The sequence below is a fragment of the Grammomys surdaster genome, unplaced genomic scaffold, assembly GCF_004785775.1.
Source record: "Grammomys surdaster isolate TR1022 unplaced genomic scaffold, NIH_TR_1.0 125946, whole genome shotgun sequence".
NCBI classification, from domain to species: Eukaryota; Metazoa; Chordata; class Mammalia; order Rodentia; family Muridae; genus Grammomys; species Grammomys surdaster.
In genome coordinates, this window is record NW_021620768.1 from 1,879,465 (window position 1) to 1,895,509 (window position 16,045).

General features: G+C 50.3%; 3 protein-coding genes across 4 annotated transcripts in view; 1 reads left to right on the forward strand and 2 right to left on the reverse strand.

The window, feature by feature from the left end:
• Positions 1-284: 284 nt before the first annotated feature.
• Rab25 (RAB25, member RAS oncogene family) lies at positions 285-6,559 on the reverse strand. Its single transcript, XM_028753305.1, has 5 exons — positions 6,290-6,559; positions 3,505-3,700; positions 1,768-1,961; positions 943-1,023; positions 285-619 (listed from the first exon to the last, which is right to left on the reverse strand). The coding sequence occupies exons 1-5, from the start codon at positions 6,330-6,332 to the stop codon at positions 492-494; spliced, it is 642 nt and encodes a 213-aa protein (XP_028609138.1). The 5' UTR covers positions 6,333-6,559; the 3' UTR covers positions 285-491.
• A 1,812-nt stretch (positions 6,560-8,371) lies between these two features.
• On the reverse strand, positions 8,372-11,623 carry Lamtor2 (late endosomal/lysosomal adaptor, MAPK and MTOR activator 2). Of its 2 annotated transcripts, none has more exons than XM_028753271.1 (4): positions 11,478-11,623; positions 11,018-11,180; positions 9,341-9,430; positions 8,372-8,555 (listed from the first exon to the last, which is right to left on the reverse strand). In XM_028753271.1, exons 1-4 carry the CDS (start codon positions 11,543-11,545, stop codon positions 8,499-8,501), a joined length of 378 nt encoding a protein of 125 aa, XP_028609104.1. In that variant the 5' UTR covers positions 11,546-11,623; the 3' UTR covers positions 8,372-8,498. The 2 variants fall into 2 exon arrangements, with proteins under 2 accessions (XP_028609104.1, XP_028609105.1); XM_028753272.1 differs by having other exon boundaries at positions 11,414-11,523.
• Positions 11,624-12,420: 797 nt separating this feature from the next.
• The window catches only part of Ubqln4 (ubiquilin 4), a 15,827-nt gene continuing 12,202 nt past the window's right edge, over positions 12,421-16,045 (forward strand). The window contains exons 1-4 of the mRNA XM_028753244.1: positions 12,421-12,611; positions 14,189-14,340; positions 14,668-14,867; positions 15,319-15,581. Coding sequence (XP_028609077.1) covers positions 12,504-12,611; positions 14,189-14,340; positions 14,668-14,867; positions 15,319-15,581 — 723 coding nt within the window. The 5' untranslated portion in view covers positions 12,421-12,503. The remainder of the gene's footprint in view (positions 12,612-14,188; positions 14,341-14,667; positions 14,868-15,318; positions 15,582-16,045) is intronic.

A 16,045-nucleotide genomic window follows, 5' to 3' on the forward strand; every position in this document is an offset into this window, starting at 1 on the left:
TTGTTTTGCCTTCCAAATACCCCTCCCCTCCACACAATCTTCCATCCCCCACCTGGCCTAGAGGTTGGAAGAGGGATAGATAGGCAATTCCTGCCCCCCTTGGCACAGTCCCCAGACCATGGAACTCCAGAAGCAGGCCCTGGGGGGCGGGGTGTCTGTGGATTTGGTAGGGATAACAGAAAAGGATGGAGAAGGGGATCAGGGACTCAGAGGAGGAGTCAAAGTTGTAAGGGCAGCATAGACAACCCAACGAGGGACAGATGGGAAGCAGCAGGGTGGCCAGGCATGATACAAAACAGCTTTATTTGCGGGCCCTCGACTGTAAGGGGTCCAGGTGACGGAGAGGGAAGTGGTGGACAGATCATGTGGTAGAGCCTGATGACCCTGGGTGCTTGTGAACAGGGACTCAAGGGTAGGAAGAAGTCCTGCAGTAAGGGTGGTAGAGGTACCCGAAGGCTGAAGGCAGGACACAGGGTTGGCCAAAGCTGAAGTCAGAGGCTGATGCAACAGGCCCTCTTCTCCCCAGGGCCTGCATCCTGTCCAGCTTGGGCATTGCCCAGGGTGATGGCACTGGTCCGGGCGCTGTTCTGCCTCTGCTTGGACACCTTTGCAAAGATCTCTAAGGACAGAAGGAAATAATCAGAAGTTTAATGTCCTGTCCTCTAACACCACACTTCCCATGCCAGTTTGGAGCACAGGTGGCTACTCCACAGAAGAGTTTTTGCTGGAACAAACTAGTTTTGACACCTGGGTCTTGTCTATCTTCCTGGGTAAACAAGGAACCCAGACACAGTCCCCTAAAATGTGAGGCCCTCCAGTTGCTTCCCTAAGCTCTAGGATGAGTGGAGAGATGGGAGGTGGGCCAGTGGCTCTGAGTAGGCTACCAGCTACAGTGAGCTGAGGGTTAGGACAGGCTCCCACCCAATGTGTGCAGGCTCTCACCTTTGAGGACAGTCTCAAAGGCTAGCTCAACATTGGTGGAGTCCAGGGCTGAGGTCTCCAGGAACAGCAGACCATTGTTTTCTGCCAGGAAGGGAAGCACATATTAGTTGTGGGTTTACAGCAGCAAACAATAAGAACATTTATTTACTGTTTTCTGGGTCTCTTTTCTATACACCAAACCCCTGGTAAATAGTAGCTTATTTAATCCTTCATACAATCTATAAAGTAGGTTCATTTAGGAATGTAGAACCTACAAATACAGGGAGAATGAAGATGGAATTTGGGTCAGAGAAATGGCTCAGCGGTTAAGAGTACTGGCTGCTTGCTCTTCCAGAGGTCCTGAGTTCAATTCCCAACAACCACATGGTGGTTCACAACCATCTGTAATAGGATCTGATGCCCTCTTCTGGTGTGTCTGAAGACATGTACAGTGTGCTCATATAATTAAAATAAATAAGTCTTTAAAAAAGAAAAGAGAAGGAGGAGAAGGAGAAGGAAGAAGAGGACCAAGAGGAGAAGGAGGAAGAGGAGGAGGAGGAAGGAACTTGCTCCAATGGCCTGTATCCCACAGCATTGAAGTGTTTACTGTTAAACCCAGAGAGCATCTGGGGAGATGGCCACCAGGAGCCTGCAACGGTGTCTAAGCATTTCAGGGTAGGGCTGTCGTAGAATCTGTGAACAGCTGTTAATGAAGGCAGTCTCACAGCAAGGAGTCTAGGGAGACAAAGGGGCTGGAAGCAGTGAACACATGAGGGAAGACCACTTATGGCCCTAAGTGTGTGAGCCGTGGAGAGGGGAGTCAGACAGAAGGGGAGGGTCACTCACCAGCAAACATGCAGGCCTCCTCAGTGGGGACTTCTCGGGCCTGGCTGAGGTCACTTTTGTTCCCCACGAGCATGACAACAATTGTGGCTTCAGCATGGTCATACAGCTCCTTTAGCCAGCGTTCCACCACGGCGTAGGTCTGGTGCTTGGTCAGGTCAAATACCAGGAGTGCCCCCACAGCTCCACGATAGTACCTGCATGGGGTGCAGGGAGGGATGGACAGGGACTAGAGAGGGCTGTCAGGCTCAGCCCAGGAGTATAGTCATCAAGCTAAAATGCCTGACATCAAAGTGTCAGCAATCAGGAAGGACTCCCACCCCTTCAGGACACTCAAGGCTCCCAAGTGCTGCAGGGATAGTGGTCTCAGAGTCTGAAGCTTCCCTTCCCTGCTCCAATCCCCCACCAGCTCCTCAGAGGCACTCTGCTTCCTCAGCCCTTTGCTTGACTTCAGCCTTGCCCATCTACCAATGCTGTGTGGACTCTGATCAGATATGTCCCTTGATGTCTTCCTCACATAGAGCACATAGCCTCATCTGCCAGCATGGATCCAAGGTGAGCCAGATACCTGCCTCTCAGATCAGTACCTGGCCTAAATTCCTGCAGATAATTAGCCTCTTTCTGATGTCTCTGAGTTCAAAAGGCTGTCTTAAGACCAATGGTATCTAATTATTCCTTGTTTTGTTTAGAGATAAGAACTTGATATATAGCCCAGGCTGGCCTTAAAAAAATCAAGGCAGTCCTCTATTTTAGCTGGTATTACAGGCATGAACCACCATACCTGGTTCATTCCTAGCTTATGAACAAGTCAGCCAAGTCTTCTAAGAGTGGTGGATGGGTGTGACCCTTCAGTGTACATAGCAATAACCCCTGCTTCCTGCTTCCTGCTTCCTGTCTCTTGTGGTTCTGTCTTCCACCAAACATGATAGACCACATTTCAGACGGCTGGACCTGATATTGCTCAGGAGACACTTTGAATATGGTGCCAGAAAGCCTCGTTTTCTGAGGCCTTATAAACTATTTATAAAATATTCCAAGTTAGAGATGTGCCTAGTCCATGGGAAGCCATAAATTCAATTCCAAGTATAATACATACATCCATCCACTAATCAATCAGCCAATAAAATTTTAAAAAATAGTGGCTGTGAATGATGGAACATTCCTTTAATGTTCTCCATTAAATTTTCTCCAGTACTCGGGAGGCAGAGGCAGCGGATCTATGTGAGTTTCAGGCTAGCCTGGTCTACATAACAAGTTCCGGAGCAGCCAGGACTACATTCTGAATTCTAGTTCTACATGTAAGCTCAGGCTAATCTGGTCTACAAAATATATTCCAAAGTCCAGCTCGCCCTGGGCACTTGTGATTAGACATGTTGCCAAAAGTAGAGCACTGTGCTGAAGTGAGGGGGCGCTCTCAGTCCACGCACCAATTTAAACAAAGATGGCTAGGATTACAGCACCTCCCTTCTTCCTGTATTACTCAAGAGCTCCACAGAATGCCAGGTAGAAAGTGCTTTGTATCTTCCTGGGCACATGAGAGGCTCAGTAAGTGGGGCCATGACTCGTGTTAGTGATCGTTACATCCTACCTGTCCCTGTTGGTCAGTCACAGCACTTATGTCCCCATAATTTCCAACCCAGGGAACACACAACAGTCTCCTGCCTCCCATCCTCCTACACCTAGTCTAGAGGAGAGTCCTGCTTTCCAGGTTCCTCACAACGCCCCCAGGCCTAGGCTCACGCAGAGGTGATGGCTCTGTATCGCTCCAGGCCAGCTGTGTCCCAGATCTGTGCCTTGACAGCAGCGGTGCCCAGCATTACAGTGCGGGTGGAGAACTCAACCCCGATGGTGGTGCGGCTGTCGTGGCTGAACTCATTGCGGGTGAACCGGGACAGCAGATTGGTCTTGCCCACGCCTGACTCGCCGATCAGCACCACTGAGGGAGTGGAAAGAGGAGGGCTAAGCCAGGGCAGAGCAGCTCTGAGCCTACCTGAGCTGGACAGTCTATCCCATCAGAAAGAGGAACTGAGATCAGAAAAGCAAGAAGAGTTGTCTCTTCTAGCAGAGCCTGAGGTTGGCTACACTACATAGGATATTCGTCTGGGGCAGGGGAACAGAAGGGCCAGGAGTGTTCGAGGTGGAGTTTACTGAGGCAACAGGGTGACACAGTTAAGAGCAACAGCTGTGGTCTGCTGGCTGAGGACATGTGGAAAAGTTACTGAGACAGGGCATGTGAGAAAGGATAAAGGCACGGAAGTGCTGGAGTGCACATTTCTGTACTAGGGAGTATGGGAAGGTTGCAGGTGTCCGTATGTGCGTTGGAAGGATGAGGAAGAGGGGCTTGGGTGTGTTGTGTGTTCGAATGGAAGACTGAGGCTGAGGTTAGCCAGTGACACTTCTGTGGGTGAGGGGTAGGTGTTGGAGTGTGCTTTTGTGCATCCATGTGGATTACTGCCTCTCTTTGTGAGAAGCATCTCCATCCATCCATCCATCCATCCATCCACAGCCCAGTCCTCAGACCTGGGGCAAGGTTTTAATGCTAGGCAGGCATCTGTCCTGACTGGCTTTGTGGTCTTCTAATTTTGTTTTAAGATTGATCTATGCTGGGCAGTGGTGGTGCACGCCTTTAATCCCAGTACTTGGGAGGCAGAGGCAGGCGGGTGGATTTCTGAGTTCGAGGCCAGCCTGGTCTACAGAGTGAGTTCAGACAGGACAGCCAGAACTACACAGAGAAACCCTGTCTCGAAAAACAAAACAAACAAACAAAAAATTGATCTATTTTTTGTGTATGAGCGTTTTGCTTCTATGTATGTTTGTATACCACATGCATGCCTGCTGGAGTGTCAGATCACCTGGAACTGGACTTAAAGATGGTTGTGACCACCACACAGCCACCTCTCCAGCCCCTTTTGTGACTTCTTTTTGGGAAACTACTTAACTTTCTCCATCTTAGTTTCTTCCTCTCTAAAACGCCAGTGGCTAACATTTACAGAGCCCTTCTGTCACGTCAGCCACTACGCACGAAACTTCATGAAGCCTCATAGCAATGCCTGAGGTACATGCCTTTATTGTTCCTATTACTATTATGATTAATAGGGTTTCTCTGTGTAGCCATGGCTGTCCCGGAACTCAGTCTGTAGACCAGGCTGGCCTTGAACTCACAGAGATCTACCTGCTTCTGCCTCCTGAGTGCTGTGATTAAAGGCCTGTACTACCACTGCCCAGCCACTATTCCCATTCTTATAGCCAAGGAAGGCACCCACCTAGTAGGTCTATCACACTGTACTAAACAAAGATAGATGTGCTGCCCACCTCTACCTTCCAGGAAGGATCTGCCCCACCCCCTCATTGCAGGGAGGGAAGGCAATAGCAGTGACAGCTCACAGGTGAGCCCTCATGGACATGGGATGTCATGCCTCTCTGGATGGCTCCATGTGGTACCCCAGGGACAGTGTTCCAAGGCTACCCCAAAGCTCCCTATTCTCTAACTAGCTCTGAGATCTCATGGCAGGTGGCTATCCTCTGCCCAATCCTGTTTCCTCCTGCTTATCTTCATATGTGGTGGCCTATAATCATTACAGAATACCCCAGACTTCTCAGAAGTGGCACTGGAACCCCATCTGAGCTAACTGGTAAGTGGCAGGGAGGTCATGCAACCACTCACAGTGATAGCTCACACCAGGGATGTGAAGATGATTATGTGAGAATGGCACCTAGTAGGGCCTCAACAAATGGGAGTCAGTGTACTATGGCCACAGCCCCACCAGTTTCCTTGGGAAAATGCCAAGAGCACAAGCTCTCAACTTGGGCCAGGGTGGGGCTGAGGTTGAGAGAGGCTGTGGGTGTGGTGCAAAGGAAAGGAGAGTGCCACTAAGCCACCTAGCCTCAAGAAGGAGGTCCAGAGACTCAAAGAGGGAGCAAACACCAGGAGCTGAGGGAAAACGAGCAGGAAGGTCGCATCTGGGTCCATATACAGTGCAAGAGGCCATGGCACAGGCTGCAGGCCAGGAGTCTGTGGCATTCATTAGACTGCTCGAGATTCAATGCATTGTCCCAGTGTATGGACTTTCCTATGTATCAACTAGCTAGATGAATGACGACTACCCTCCTTTCCTATGCATCTGCTGGGAAAAATGACTTTCTTCCTCTTAAATAGGCTTGCTTCTCCCTCTACTCTGCAAGTCAAGTCCTTTCTGAAGTCTGTCTTCCATTTCTTGGGCTTCACTGACATTCCCATGTATTTGAGCATCTATTAGAGACTGAGCAGGGAAGCCTAATTTGGCAATAGGAAGGAATTATCAGCATCTTTACAGAGAGCATACAACTTCAGAACATCTGTATCTGTAACCAGACCTGCCTATACTCCTCATGGCCTGTCTCTCCTAGAAGGAATGCTGAGCTTGGAGATGGGTGGGGGGAGAATGTCCAAGGTAGAGATAAAGATAAAAAAGAGACCCTGTCTCCTCTGCAAATAGCCTCTCTCCCACCCTCTTGGGATTCTTTCTTTTTGAGATCCCCAACTCACCCTTAAAGACAAAATTATAATCTTCATCTGTTCGACTTCCCATCTTGACTCCGCATGGAGAGTGAAGGCGTTTGCAGGTGCAGAGGTCACAGCCTGTTAATTGGTTAAATGGCCTTAACTCTCAGCTCTTAAGAGACCGGCACCTGGCTCCTCTCTCATTGGGGTAAAGGACAAGAGGGCTGAGTTGAGGCCAGGAAGAGCCCCGGAGGCTCAGCTCTGGCACTTTAGGCTACTCTGTGGGAGCTGAGAGGACGGAAGCTGGGAACAGGAAGAGCTAGCCAGCTCCGCTGGGCACCTGGGGCACAGGTGGGCGGAGCGATGATGACGTCAGACAGGTTAAACAGGTTAGGTGTCTGCTCTTGGCCCACACTCCCCCAAAGAAGAAAGCCTGCTCAAAGAGGTAACAGTGGGTGAGGCTGCTGTGAGCCCCAGTGTGCATTGCTGGGTTTCTGGGGTCCTGAGAAGGGGAGCTGTCACTGGGCCGAGAGAAATAGACACGTGGTGGGGCAGAAATATACTGGCCTCCAGCTTTCCCATCTCAGGTTTTGGTAAGGACACATACCAGGGGCACCAAGGGAAGGGCTATTAGGGGAAGAAATGCAAGTTGGGCACAGCATCTCTCTACAATGCAGAGCTGTGGAGCTGTACCAGCATGCAGCTTCAGGCCCCTCCTTAACAGCTCCAGGCCAGGGAAGGGCAGCATGTCTCACTCAGGTGGAGCTGGGACACCACCTGCCCAGATGGGTCCATTCCTAACATACAATAAACAGATTTATTCTCTTCATGGATGGATCTCAGAGACAAGAGCAAGAGCTGGATGCAGTGAATATTGGTGCAGAATCTGAAGATGAAGATCTTGAGGCCTTCTGGGCTCAGTCTTCTGATGGCCACGCTTGTACTGTGGGACACACCTATCCACACACATCATGTATACACATACAATAAATAAGTAAAGGTAATGGAGACGAATCTGCCATACCCACACACAACTTTTTTAAAAAATTGAAACAAATGCTGCAGAGAGGGTCTGGTAGGCTCATGAAAACTTAGGAAAGAGAGTGGGAACACTCCTTAACTAGAAAAGGGTGAACTCTAGGGCTCTGGATTTTCTGTGTCCAATAAGAACAGGCCTTTGTTCTTTTAGATCAATCCCAGGTGCTGCAAAATGGGTGAGTGAGATTCTGCTCTGAGGGTTGGAAAGATGGCTCAGCAGTTAGGGGCACCCGCTGCTCTTGCAGAAGACCCAGGTTAGGTTGCAGCATACAGTGGTAGCTCACAACTGCCTGTTAACTCTGGTTTTAGGGAGATCTGATGTCTTTCACAGGCACTGGGCTTGCACAAGTGCACACACAGAAACAGTCAAAACACTTATGTACATTAAAAAAAAACTAAAAAAAATTTTAAGCTGGTATAGTGGCACACGCCTTTAATCCTGGCACCCAGGAAGCAGAGGCGGATGTCTGAGTATGAAGCTACCCTGGTCTATAGAGAAGAGTTCCAAGACAGCCAGGGCTACACAGAGAAACCCCATCTTAAAAAAACAGAATAAAAAAATTGCTTAAAGAAAAGCAATTCTGGGCCAGGCAGTGGTGGTGCACGCCTTTAATCCCAGCACTTGGGAGGCAGAGGCAGGTGGATTTCTGAGTTCAAGGCCAGCCTGAACTGGGTGAGTTCCAGGACAGCCAGGGCTATACGCAGAAACCCTGTCTCAAAAAACCAAAAAAAAAAAAAAAAAAAAAAAAAAAAAAAAAAAAAAAAAAAAAAAAAGAAAAAGAAAAGAAAAAGAAAAAATAGAAAGAAAGAAAAAAAAGAAAAGCAATTCTGAGAGGATGGGAGGGGAGCTTTTTGTGATGTAAAGTGAATTTATAAATTAATGAAAGAAAAAGAAAAGCAAGTATGAGTAAGGTGAGGCACAGCACTGGAGATGCCAGGGCACTGGGCAGCTCTGCCAAGAACCACTGGGAGATTTGGTGATGGGGAATGGGAGAGCCCACCTTTGCAGGAGATGAGGAATCCTCCTAAGTAAACCACCCTATTCCTTCCTCACTCCTAACTCCTTTCCTCCCAAGAAAGCAGCTGAGACACAGGCAAGAGTTGAAATTTATTCACAAAAAGTCAAACCCCCACCTTCCTGTGCCTGGCCCAGGAAGACATCTCCAGAGCCCCTCCCGACCCCCGTCCCTTTTCTACTCCAGCCTCCATCACACTGCTATGACGCTGCTACTTGGGTGAGGGGTTCTTCCAGGTACTGCACCAAGGCCTGGGCCTGCAAGGAAGCGAGAGCACAGGTCAGTCCATGCATGGCGTATGCTTAGATGGATCCCAAAACCACGTTGGCTTGCCACCCACACTTACCAACCAAGCACCCCCAGCCCACCCCCACTGCTCTTTAGCTCATCCCAGACACGGAGTGAGGAGCTTTGAGAACTCCAAAAAGGGGACATGTAAGGAACACAGTAAACAGGCACTGTGGCTGGACCAGTGCTGGGATGATACTACTGCGTGCTCTGTAAAGATTATCTCTGTATTATTCAAATGCCAATTTATGGGGCAGCAGAGTTGAGTGCAGACTGGACCTTGGTTCATTTGGCTACATAGTTTGTATATACTCTCTCTCACCTTCTGATCAGCTTATTAAAAAGATGATGGTCCAGGGCTACACAGAGAAACCCTGTCTCAAAAAACAAAAAACAAAAAAAAAAAGAAAGAAAGAAAAGAAAGAAGAAAAAAAGATGGTCTACAGCAAAGGCAGGAAGTAGAAGGTGGGACTTCCAGGAAAAGACAGGAATTCTGGGGAAGGAGTCGTAAGCAGGACAAGGATGAAGAAGAAGGTGCCAGGACATGACTAAGATGGACAGGTAATGGGTCATGTGGCAGGACATAGGCCAAGCCAGTATTGTTGGGTTAGAATAGTTGAGAATCTGCCCAGTTATAGTGCCCAAAGCTCATAATAAATCTAATTAAAGTCTCCATGTCCTTATTCAGAGCAAGGACAGGCATAGATAGATATAGTTACAGCCCAGGAAGTTTGTAACACAGGAATGTCCTCACCTTCGCCTTGAGCATTCCGAAGCCTACAGTCTCCTTGGCATACATACATAGCAGAAGGTTGGCCACCCGGGTAATGGCTACACGGCCCTCCTGGTGGGAATGACAAGATAACACTGCAGCATTCTGTTTGACATCCTTAGTTCCTGCCTTCCCCAGGGTTCCTATGGTCCTAAAGATATTGTCTCCCAAACCTGGCAGAGCAGGAAGTTCAGATAGGGAGCTTTGCCCAGCATTTAAGACGTGGGGTCTGAAACTGGATTCCAGCCTCAGCTGAGCCACGTCCTAACCAAGTTATCCTGGGAAACCAAGTCTTCCAGAAATTGGGGTTTTCTTTCTCTAATGCCAAGAACTGTCTCAACAGGTGAGGGACCACGAACGATAACCCAACTTCTTTGTTGCTCTTGCAGTAGACTTGAGTTTAATTCCCAACACCAACACTGTGCTCACAATCATCTGTAACACCAGTTTGGGGGATCCAATGCCTTCTTTCAGCCTCCTTGGGGGCGCCATCCATGCACATGGTGCTCACATATAACACCTGGGCAAATCGACTCATACATACAGAATCAAATAAATAAACCTTAAAAAGGTAACAACAAAACCACCCCACAACTCAACTTACATGTCTCCTCTTTTCCTATGGTGTAACTTTTCAAAATGGAGATTAATTAAGGTAGACCAACATTTGAAAATAAAAATAAAAATGACAGGGCACAGCTATTGAGAGAAGTGATGTTTTATGGAACTTGCTTTAGTGTACCAGGCTCTGACTCAAAAACAAAAACTGTTGGAATAGATTCTAGAATCCCATACATTCCAGGCAACTGCTGAGTTCCACCATCTCTCCCTTAAAATGCATTTCTTGTAGCTAGGCTGCAGGGAATATCTTTGAAGCTTCTGGCCAGTGGCACCACCCCTAGACTCAGCACCCAGTAGGAGTCAGCAATGGGTGGGAGGGGCATAAAGAATGGGCTGCCATAACAGTGAAGAGTTTTTCATGGAGCCTTCAGCCCTGGGAACAACTGATTTGGTTCTGCACACTATCACTCTTCAGTGGACTAGGAAACAGGCCTGTTTCTTTAGCCCTTTCTCCTAACAACCTTTCCCCATTCTGTGACTCTCCATCTTTACAGATCTTTGTCCACAAATCACTCTGCCCTACGCCCTTTGCAATTGCTGTTGTGAGAAATACTTGTAGAAGCTGGTCGGTGGTGGTGCACGCCTTTAGTCCCAGTACTCAGGAGGCAGAGGCTAGCAGATTTCTGAGTTCAAGGCCAGCCTGATTCTATAGAGTGAGTTCCAGGACAGCCAGGGCTGCAGAGAAGCCCTGTCTCGAAAAACAAAAAAGAAAAAAATAAATACTCAAAGAGATCCTGCCTCAGTCTCTCCTGTAGAGGACAAGAGGGATAAGCCACCATGGCAAGCACTGTTAGAAATATTCCAAAAGATCGCTGGATGGCTTATTCTCTTCCTCTTTCCAATCATCTTTCAGATCTTTTAACAAATGTCTCCTTTTCACTGAGATTGACCCTCACATAATCCTGCACCCTACTCCCACTTCCTTTTTTAATGTTTAATTTGGCAAGGTGCGATGGTGCACAAATGCAGTCTCAGTATTCAGGAGGCAGAAGCAGGATGATCATTGCAAGTTCCAGGTCAGCCTACTTTACTTCATACCATGCAGTCCATGAGGATAAATTTGAGACTGTCTTCATTAAATGCTTGGTTCCCGTTCCTATCGTACGCGGCCCAGATGTTACTGGCGATGGCCGCGGTGACCCGGGCATCAGTGTCCCCATAACCGGAGTAGGCCAGCAGCGATCCCTCATTATTCAGCAGCCTGGCAAGGATGGGAAGGATATTAACAAACTCAGGAAGAGTGAAAGGTCTGAGTTTCTATCCCAATTCCAGCTACTGGCGCTTTAAGAAAGCAAGAATCTGCGCTGGATATATCCAGGAAAACGCTAATGAACTGTCAATTTCCCTTTCTGAGGAGGTCCTCACGCAGGATTCCCGAAGCTGCAGCTTGCAACATTAGCCACCTCCCGGCATAGGTTCCTTCCCTACCCCTACCCTACGCAGACAGCCGCGCGCCGCCCCATTCCAGCGCTCGCTGCTTGGGTTCTTGTTCACTCACAGAGTGCTTTGGACTCCTCCAGTGTTGGCCTGGCTTAGCACCTGCGTCAAAGCCTTGGGACGCAGCATGCCTGCGTCTCTTAACCCTGCACCCACACAACCCTACAGTCGCAGCCTCTCGCTCTCCCTCAGTCGCTTCCGGTGGCCCGGGAGCCCAGCTACGAGGCGCCTGGGAGTTGTAGTCACCCGATCCATTTAGTGATGCTTTGGCCCAATTCCCGGCCCGCGCGGGGCCTCCGGGAATCGTAGTTTCTTGTGACCGCTCAAGGAATTCTGGGAATTGTAGTTCAGCTTTACAGTCTGACCATGTGGCTGTGGGGGCAAAAGAGCGGGAGCGCAAGGACAGTGGCAATGTTGGAAGGACTTTTAACTTCTTCCACGCGAAGGGCGCCTCCGTGCCTACTGACTGATCAATCGCGATCTAATAATAAATCTCTGTATCTGTTAGGTACATCCTTGACCATTTTTTAAAGTAATATTATACGCTAGTCACAATTCTGTGGGGTTCTGCTCTCTTGACACCCAAGGCTCAGAGAAGCCACGTAGGCAAACTCCAGGTGTCTGAAACCGTCCTTAATGGCCCCCTCGGGGCGGTTCCCTGGAGGCCACGACTGTTCGAATCTGCAGAGGTCTTAAGGACGTCCTGATCCAGGAATGAACCCAGGCCTGGCAGATCCCGCCTCTCAAGAAAACCAAGTTCCCAGGGAACGGAGATGAGACGGCAACAGCGAAAGTCCTTTGTCCGAACGGGAGGGAACCGCGGGCGGCCCTGAATCTCCCGCCCTCCGCGAGGGCCGCGCTGTCCGGCCCAGGACAGCTGCGCACCCTGCTCCGGCCTGGACCGCCCCAGCTGCAGTGCCCCCCCAGGCCGCCCGGGGCGCTGTGGTTGCGGCTGTCCGGAGGGGGCGGCGGAGCCTTGGGGAGGGACGGGAGGGGGAGTTAGAGGCTCCGGAGCCGAGCCGGGCCGGGCGGGCCGGGAGGAGGAGGAGGAGGAGCCGGGCGGGCTGGCGGGCGGCCGGACGGCGGCATGGCGGAGCCGAGTGGGTCTGAGACGAGGCCCCAGATTCGGGTCACCGTCAAGACCCCCAAGGACAAGGAGGAGATCGTGATCTGCGATCAAGCCTCGGTCAAGGAGGTAGTAGGGCTGGCGCGGAAGAGAGGAGGGCGGGAGCAGCGCACCGAGGGGTCAGCGCAGAGGGAGACCTCGGGGACGGCCTGGCGCCGGGGACGGGGCCCCGGCCGAGGCGGAACCCAGGGGCATCCAGGCGAGAGAGGCGGGTAGGGGGCGCCCTGCCTGGGCGAGTCCGGGGAGCGTGGCGCGGGTAGGGGCCGATGTGGCCGCGCTACCAGGGCTGGGGGCGTGGTGGGGGAGCTTGAGGAAGGGACACCTTGCTTGCGGGCTCCAGAAGGACCCTAGGCTTGAGGGGAGTGTGCGCCAGGGTTACGGGTGGGGGTTCCAGGCGCTGAGGCACAGTGCGGCCCGAGCGAGCTGCGGCTATGCTCCCCCGGGAGTGTCGCGTGGTGGTGGTGCTCTCTCTCTCTCCACAGATCCTCCTTGTCGCAAATCGAAACGGTTGTGTAGTACAATTTTCTGCTCTACAGGATTTACTGAGCGCAGTAGGTGCTCAACAAAATACTGTAAAATTAGTGAGGGACTATTGCCTGTGTTCCCCACTGCTTGAAGCAGCTCCAGAATTGCATATAGGCGGGGCTTAGGATAGGCCATCTGGTTGGAAGAGAGGGATCTTTTGCTTAGCAAGTGCACTGTTTATAGTTAGAGTATGTGTTGTGTTGTTTTTTGGAGGAGCTGATATAATCTAGAAAATTTAACTCGCCCCAGTGTAGCCTTTGGTACCACTGCTGCTCTCTCATGCAGTAATTTTAAGTCCCCCTGGGAAAAGCTGAATCATAAAACAGCTCTTACTAGTAGAGAATGTGTCTGATGAAGACACTGATGTCCAGATCTGCATTTCTATATCCCTGGGATGCACTACCTCCCTCTTCTCTGATCCTTATCTTTAAAACTCCCAGCCCTCGGGAGGCAGAAGCAGGTGAGTCTCTGTGAGTTCAAGGTCTACATAGAAAGTTCCAGGACACCAAGAGCTACATACAGAGACCCTGTCTCTAAATAAATGAATAAAATAGAGATGGTAACTAACACACTAGATTACTCAATAGATCTCAATAGTACTCTAGATTATTTGTTAAAGATATTTTTGTTTGTTTGTTTGTTTGTTTTTTCGAGACAGGGTTTCTCTGTGTAGCCCTGGCTGTCCTGGAACTCACTCTGTAGACCAGGCTGGCCTCGAACTCAGAAATCCGTCTGCCTCTGCCTCCCAAGTGCTGGGATTAAAGGGGTGCGCCACCACCACCCAGCTTAAATTATTTGTTATAGTTATGAGGAACCTGGGAATAAAGATCAGAGAGAAGGCTGACCTAGTCTGAGGCCAGTTGAAGGATTTAGGATGGGGAGGGCTGCCCATACCTCTGTGAGGTATTACCCTCACAGAGACCTGGCTAGTGGTACAGAAGCTGCTTTAGTAGATAGCAGCAGGGGCTTTCTAGGGTTGAGAGACTGTATCATGGAACTATCCATAAAAAGCAGACCCATTTCACTGTTGGTTCTTGTAGCTAGAGGGGCAGAACTGAGGGTAGAGTCCTGGCAGTGAAGTGCACGTAGCCTCCACAGCGATCTCTGCCTCTTGACCACAGTTCAAGGAGGAAATCTCCCGGAGGTTTAAGGCTCAGCAGGATCAGCTGGTCCTGATCTTCGCAGGCAAGATCCTCAAGGATGGAGACACACTGAACCAGCATGGGATCAAGGATGGGCTCACAGTTCATCTAGTCATCAAAACTCCTCAGAAGTAAGTCCAGGAATATAGCTGACCTTGCTCCTAATTGGAACTTCTCTTCGGGTCCTTTCTCACCTGTTCAACTGCCCAGACACTGTTGGCAAGCCTGGCACAGATGGATGAGGACTTACCTCTAGGGGAGCCTGACAATACTCCCAGATGGCCTTAGAGACTGTTGATACTGACACCATCCCTCTCTCCTGGATGGCCACCTCCCCTGCATCCTGCTAGCCTGGGGTAAAGGTTGGGCAAGGCTGCTCAGTGGCTTGAGCTGGCAGTCCAAGGCCACCTTGTCACTTGGGCTCACTCTAACCAGGTTTCTCTAATCTCTGTCCTCAGGGCTCAAGATCCAGTGACTGCTACTGCTTCCTCCCCATCCACTCCTGACTCTGCTTCTGCACCCTCCACCACACCTGCCTCACCTGCCGCCCCTGCCCAGCCCTGCAGCTCTGGCAATACCACTTCAGATGCTGGCAATGGAGGGGGGCCCTCTCCAGTGGCTGCAGAGGGGCCCTCAAGTGCTACTGCATCAATCCTCTGTAAGCCTTTAGGGAGGAGATCATAAGTTTGTATTGGCCAGGGGAGTGGGGTACACAAAGAAGAAGAATGGTCCCTAATTCATAGTGCTAGTCCTATGAGCGCAGTCACTCTTCCAGATGTTGGAGCTTAAGGCAAGCAGGGGTGGGGAATGGATGATCAGTTTATGATGGTTTCCAGGATTTCAGAGATGGAATCAAGTTCAGGAGCAAAAGGAGAGATGGGGTGGGGGGTCCTGGGTAAAGAGGGAGTAGAGAAAGGCAGGTGGTGGGTCTATTTCTCTCTGTTCAATGCTATGCTTAGCTTGGCCCCTGCCTTTATAGAGGTCTCCTTTCTGGAGTTGTGGGAGTGACTGAAGAGGGACGTGTGAGAAGCAGTTAGGGCCTATCCTGGAGACGCTGTTGGATCTCGGCAGGGCTTGAGAGGTGGACTCTGACCCTGCTTCCCCTACAGCTGGCTTTGGAGGCATCCTGGGCCTGGGCAGCCTGGGCCTGGGCTCTGCCAACTTCATGGAGCTCCAGCAGCAGATGCAGAGGCAGCTCATGTCCAATCCTGAGATGCTGTCTCAGATCATGGAGAACCCCCTGGTCCAGGATATGATGTCAAACCCTGATCTGATGCGCCACATGATCATGGCAAACCCCCAGATGCAACAGCTGATGGAGAGGAACCCCGAAATCAGCCACATGCTCAACAACCCGGAGCTCATGAGGCAGGTGGGTCTGAGAGGGCTGGGGGAGGAAGGACTCTGGCATCCGCTGTACTGTTTGCCCATTCTTTTTGTTCATTCGGTTGAGCAGGTGTGTTTTGAACACTTGATATAGATATGAATAGATATGGGCCAGGAATTCCTTGACCCTAAGGCAACTGGGACGGATGGGCAGGCAATGCCAGATGACTAGTGATGTCCTAGGAACATAGTAAGGGCTCTGACCCTACTCTGGGGCTTATAGAAGGTCTTCTAGAAGTGTCACTAAGCCAAGACCCAAAGTAAGACAGTGGATGAACCCAGAAAAGAAAAATAATGTTGCCGGGCAGTGGTGGCGCATGCCTTTAATCTCAGTACTTTGGAGGCAGAGACAGGCAGATTTCTGAGTTCGAGGCCGGCCTGGTCTACAGAGTGAGTTCCAGGACAGCCAGGGCTGCACAGAGAAACCCTGTCTCGAAAAACCAAAAAAAA

Bases quoted from the DNA above. Each gene is read 5' to 3' on its own strand.
- Rab25 (XM_028753305.1), bottom strand. From the start codon at position 6,332: ATGGGAAGTCGAACAGATGAAGATTATAATTTTGTCTTTAAGG. The intron at 1,962-3,504 runs GTGAGCCTAGGC...CACCCCATGCAG, and splicing joins TACAGAGCCATCACCTCTGC to GTACTATCGTGGAGCTGTGG. The intron at 1,024-1,767 runs GTGAGTGACCCT...CCTTCCTGGCAG, and splicing joins GGAGGCCTGCATGTTTGCTG to AAAACAATGGTCTGCTGTTC.
- Lamtor2 (XM_028753271.1), bottom strand. From the start codon at position 11,545: ATGCTGCGTCCCAAGGCTTTGACGCAGGTGCTAAGCCAGGCCAACACT. The intron at 11,181-11,477 runs GTGAGTGAACAA...CATCCTTGCCAG, and splicing joins GGAGGAGTCCAAAGCACTCT to GCTGCTGAATAATGAGGGAT. The intron at 9,431-11,017 runs GTATGAAGTAAA...CATTCCCACCAG, and splicing joins TTATCCTCATGGACTGCATG to GAGGGCCGTGTAGCCATTAC.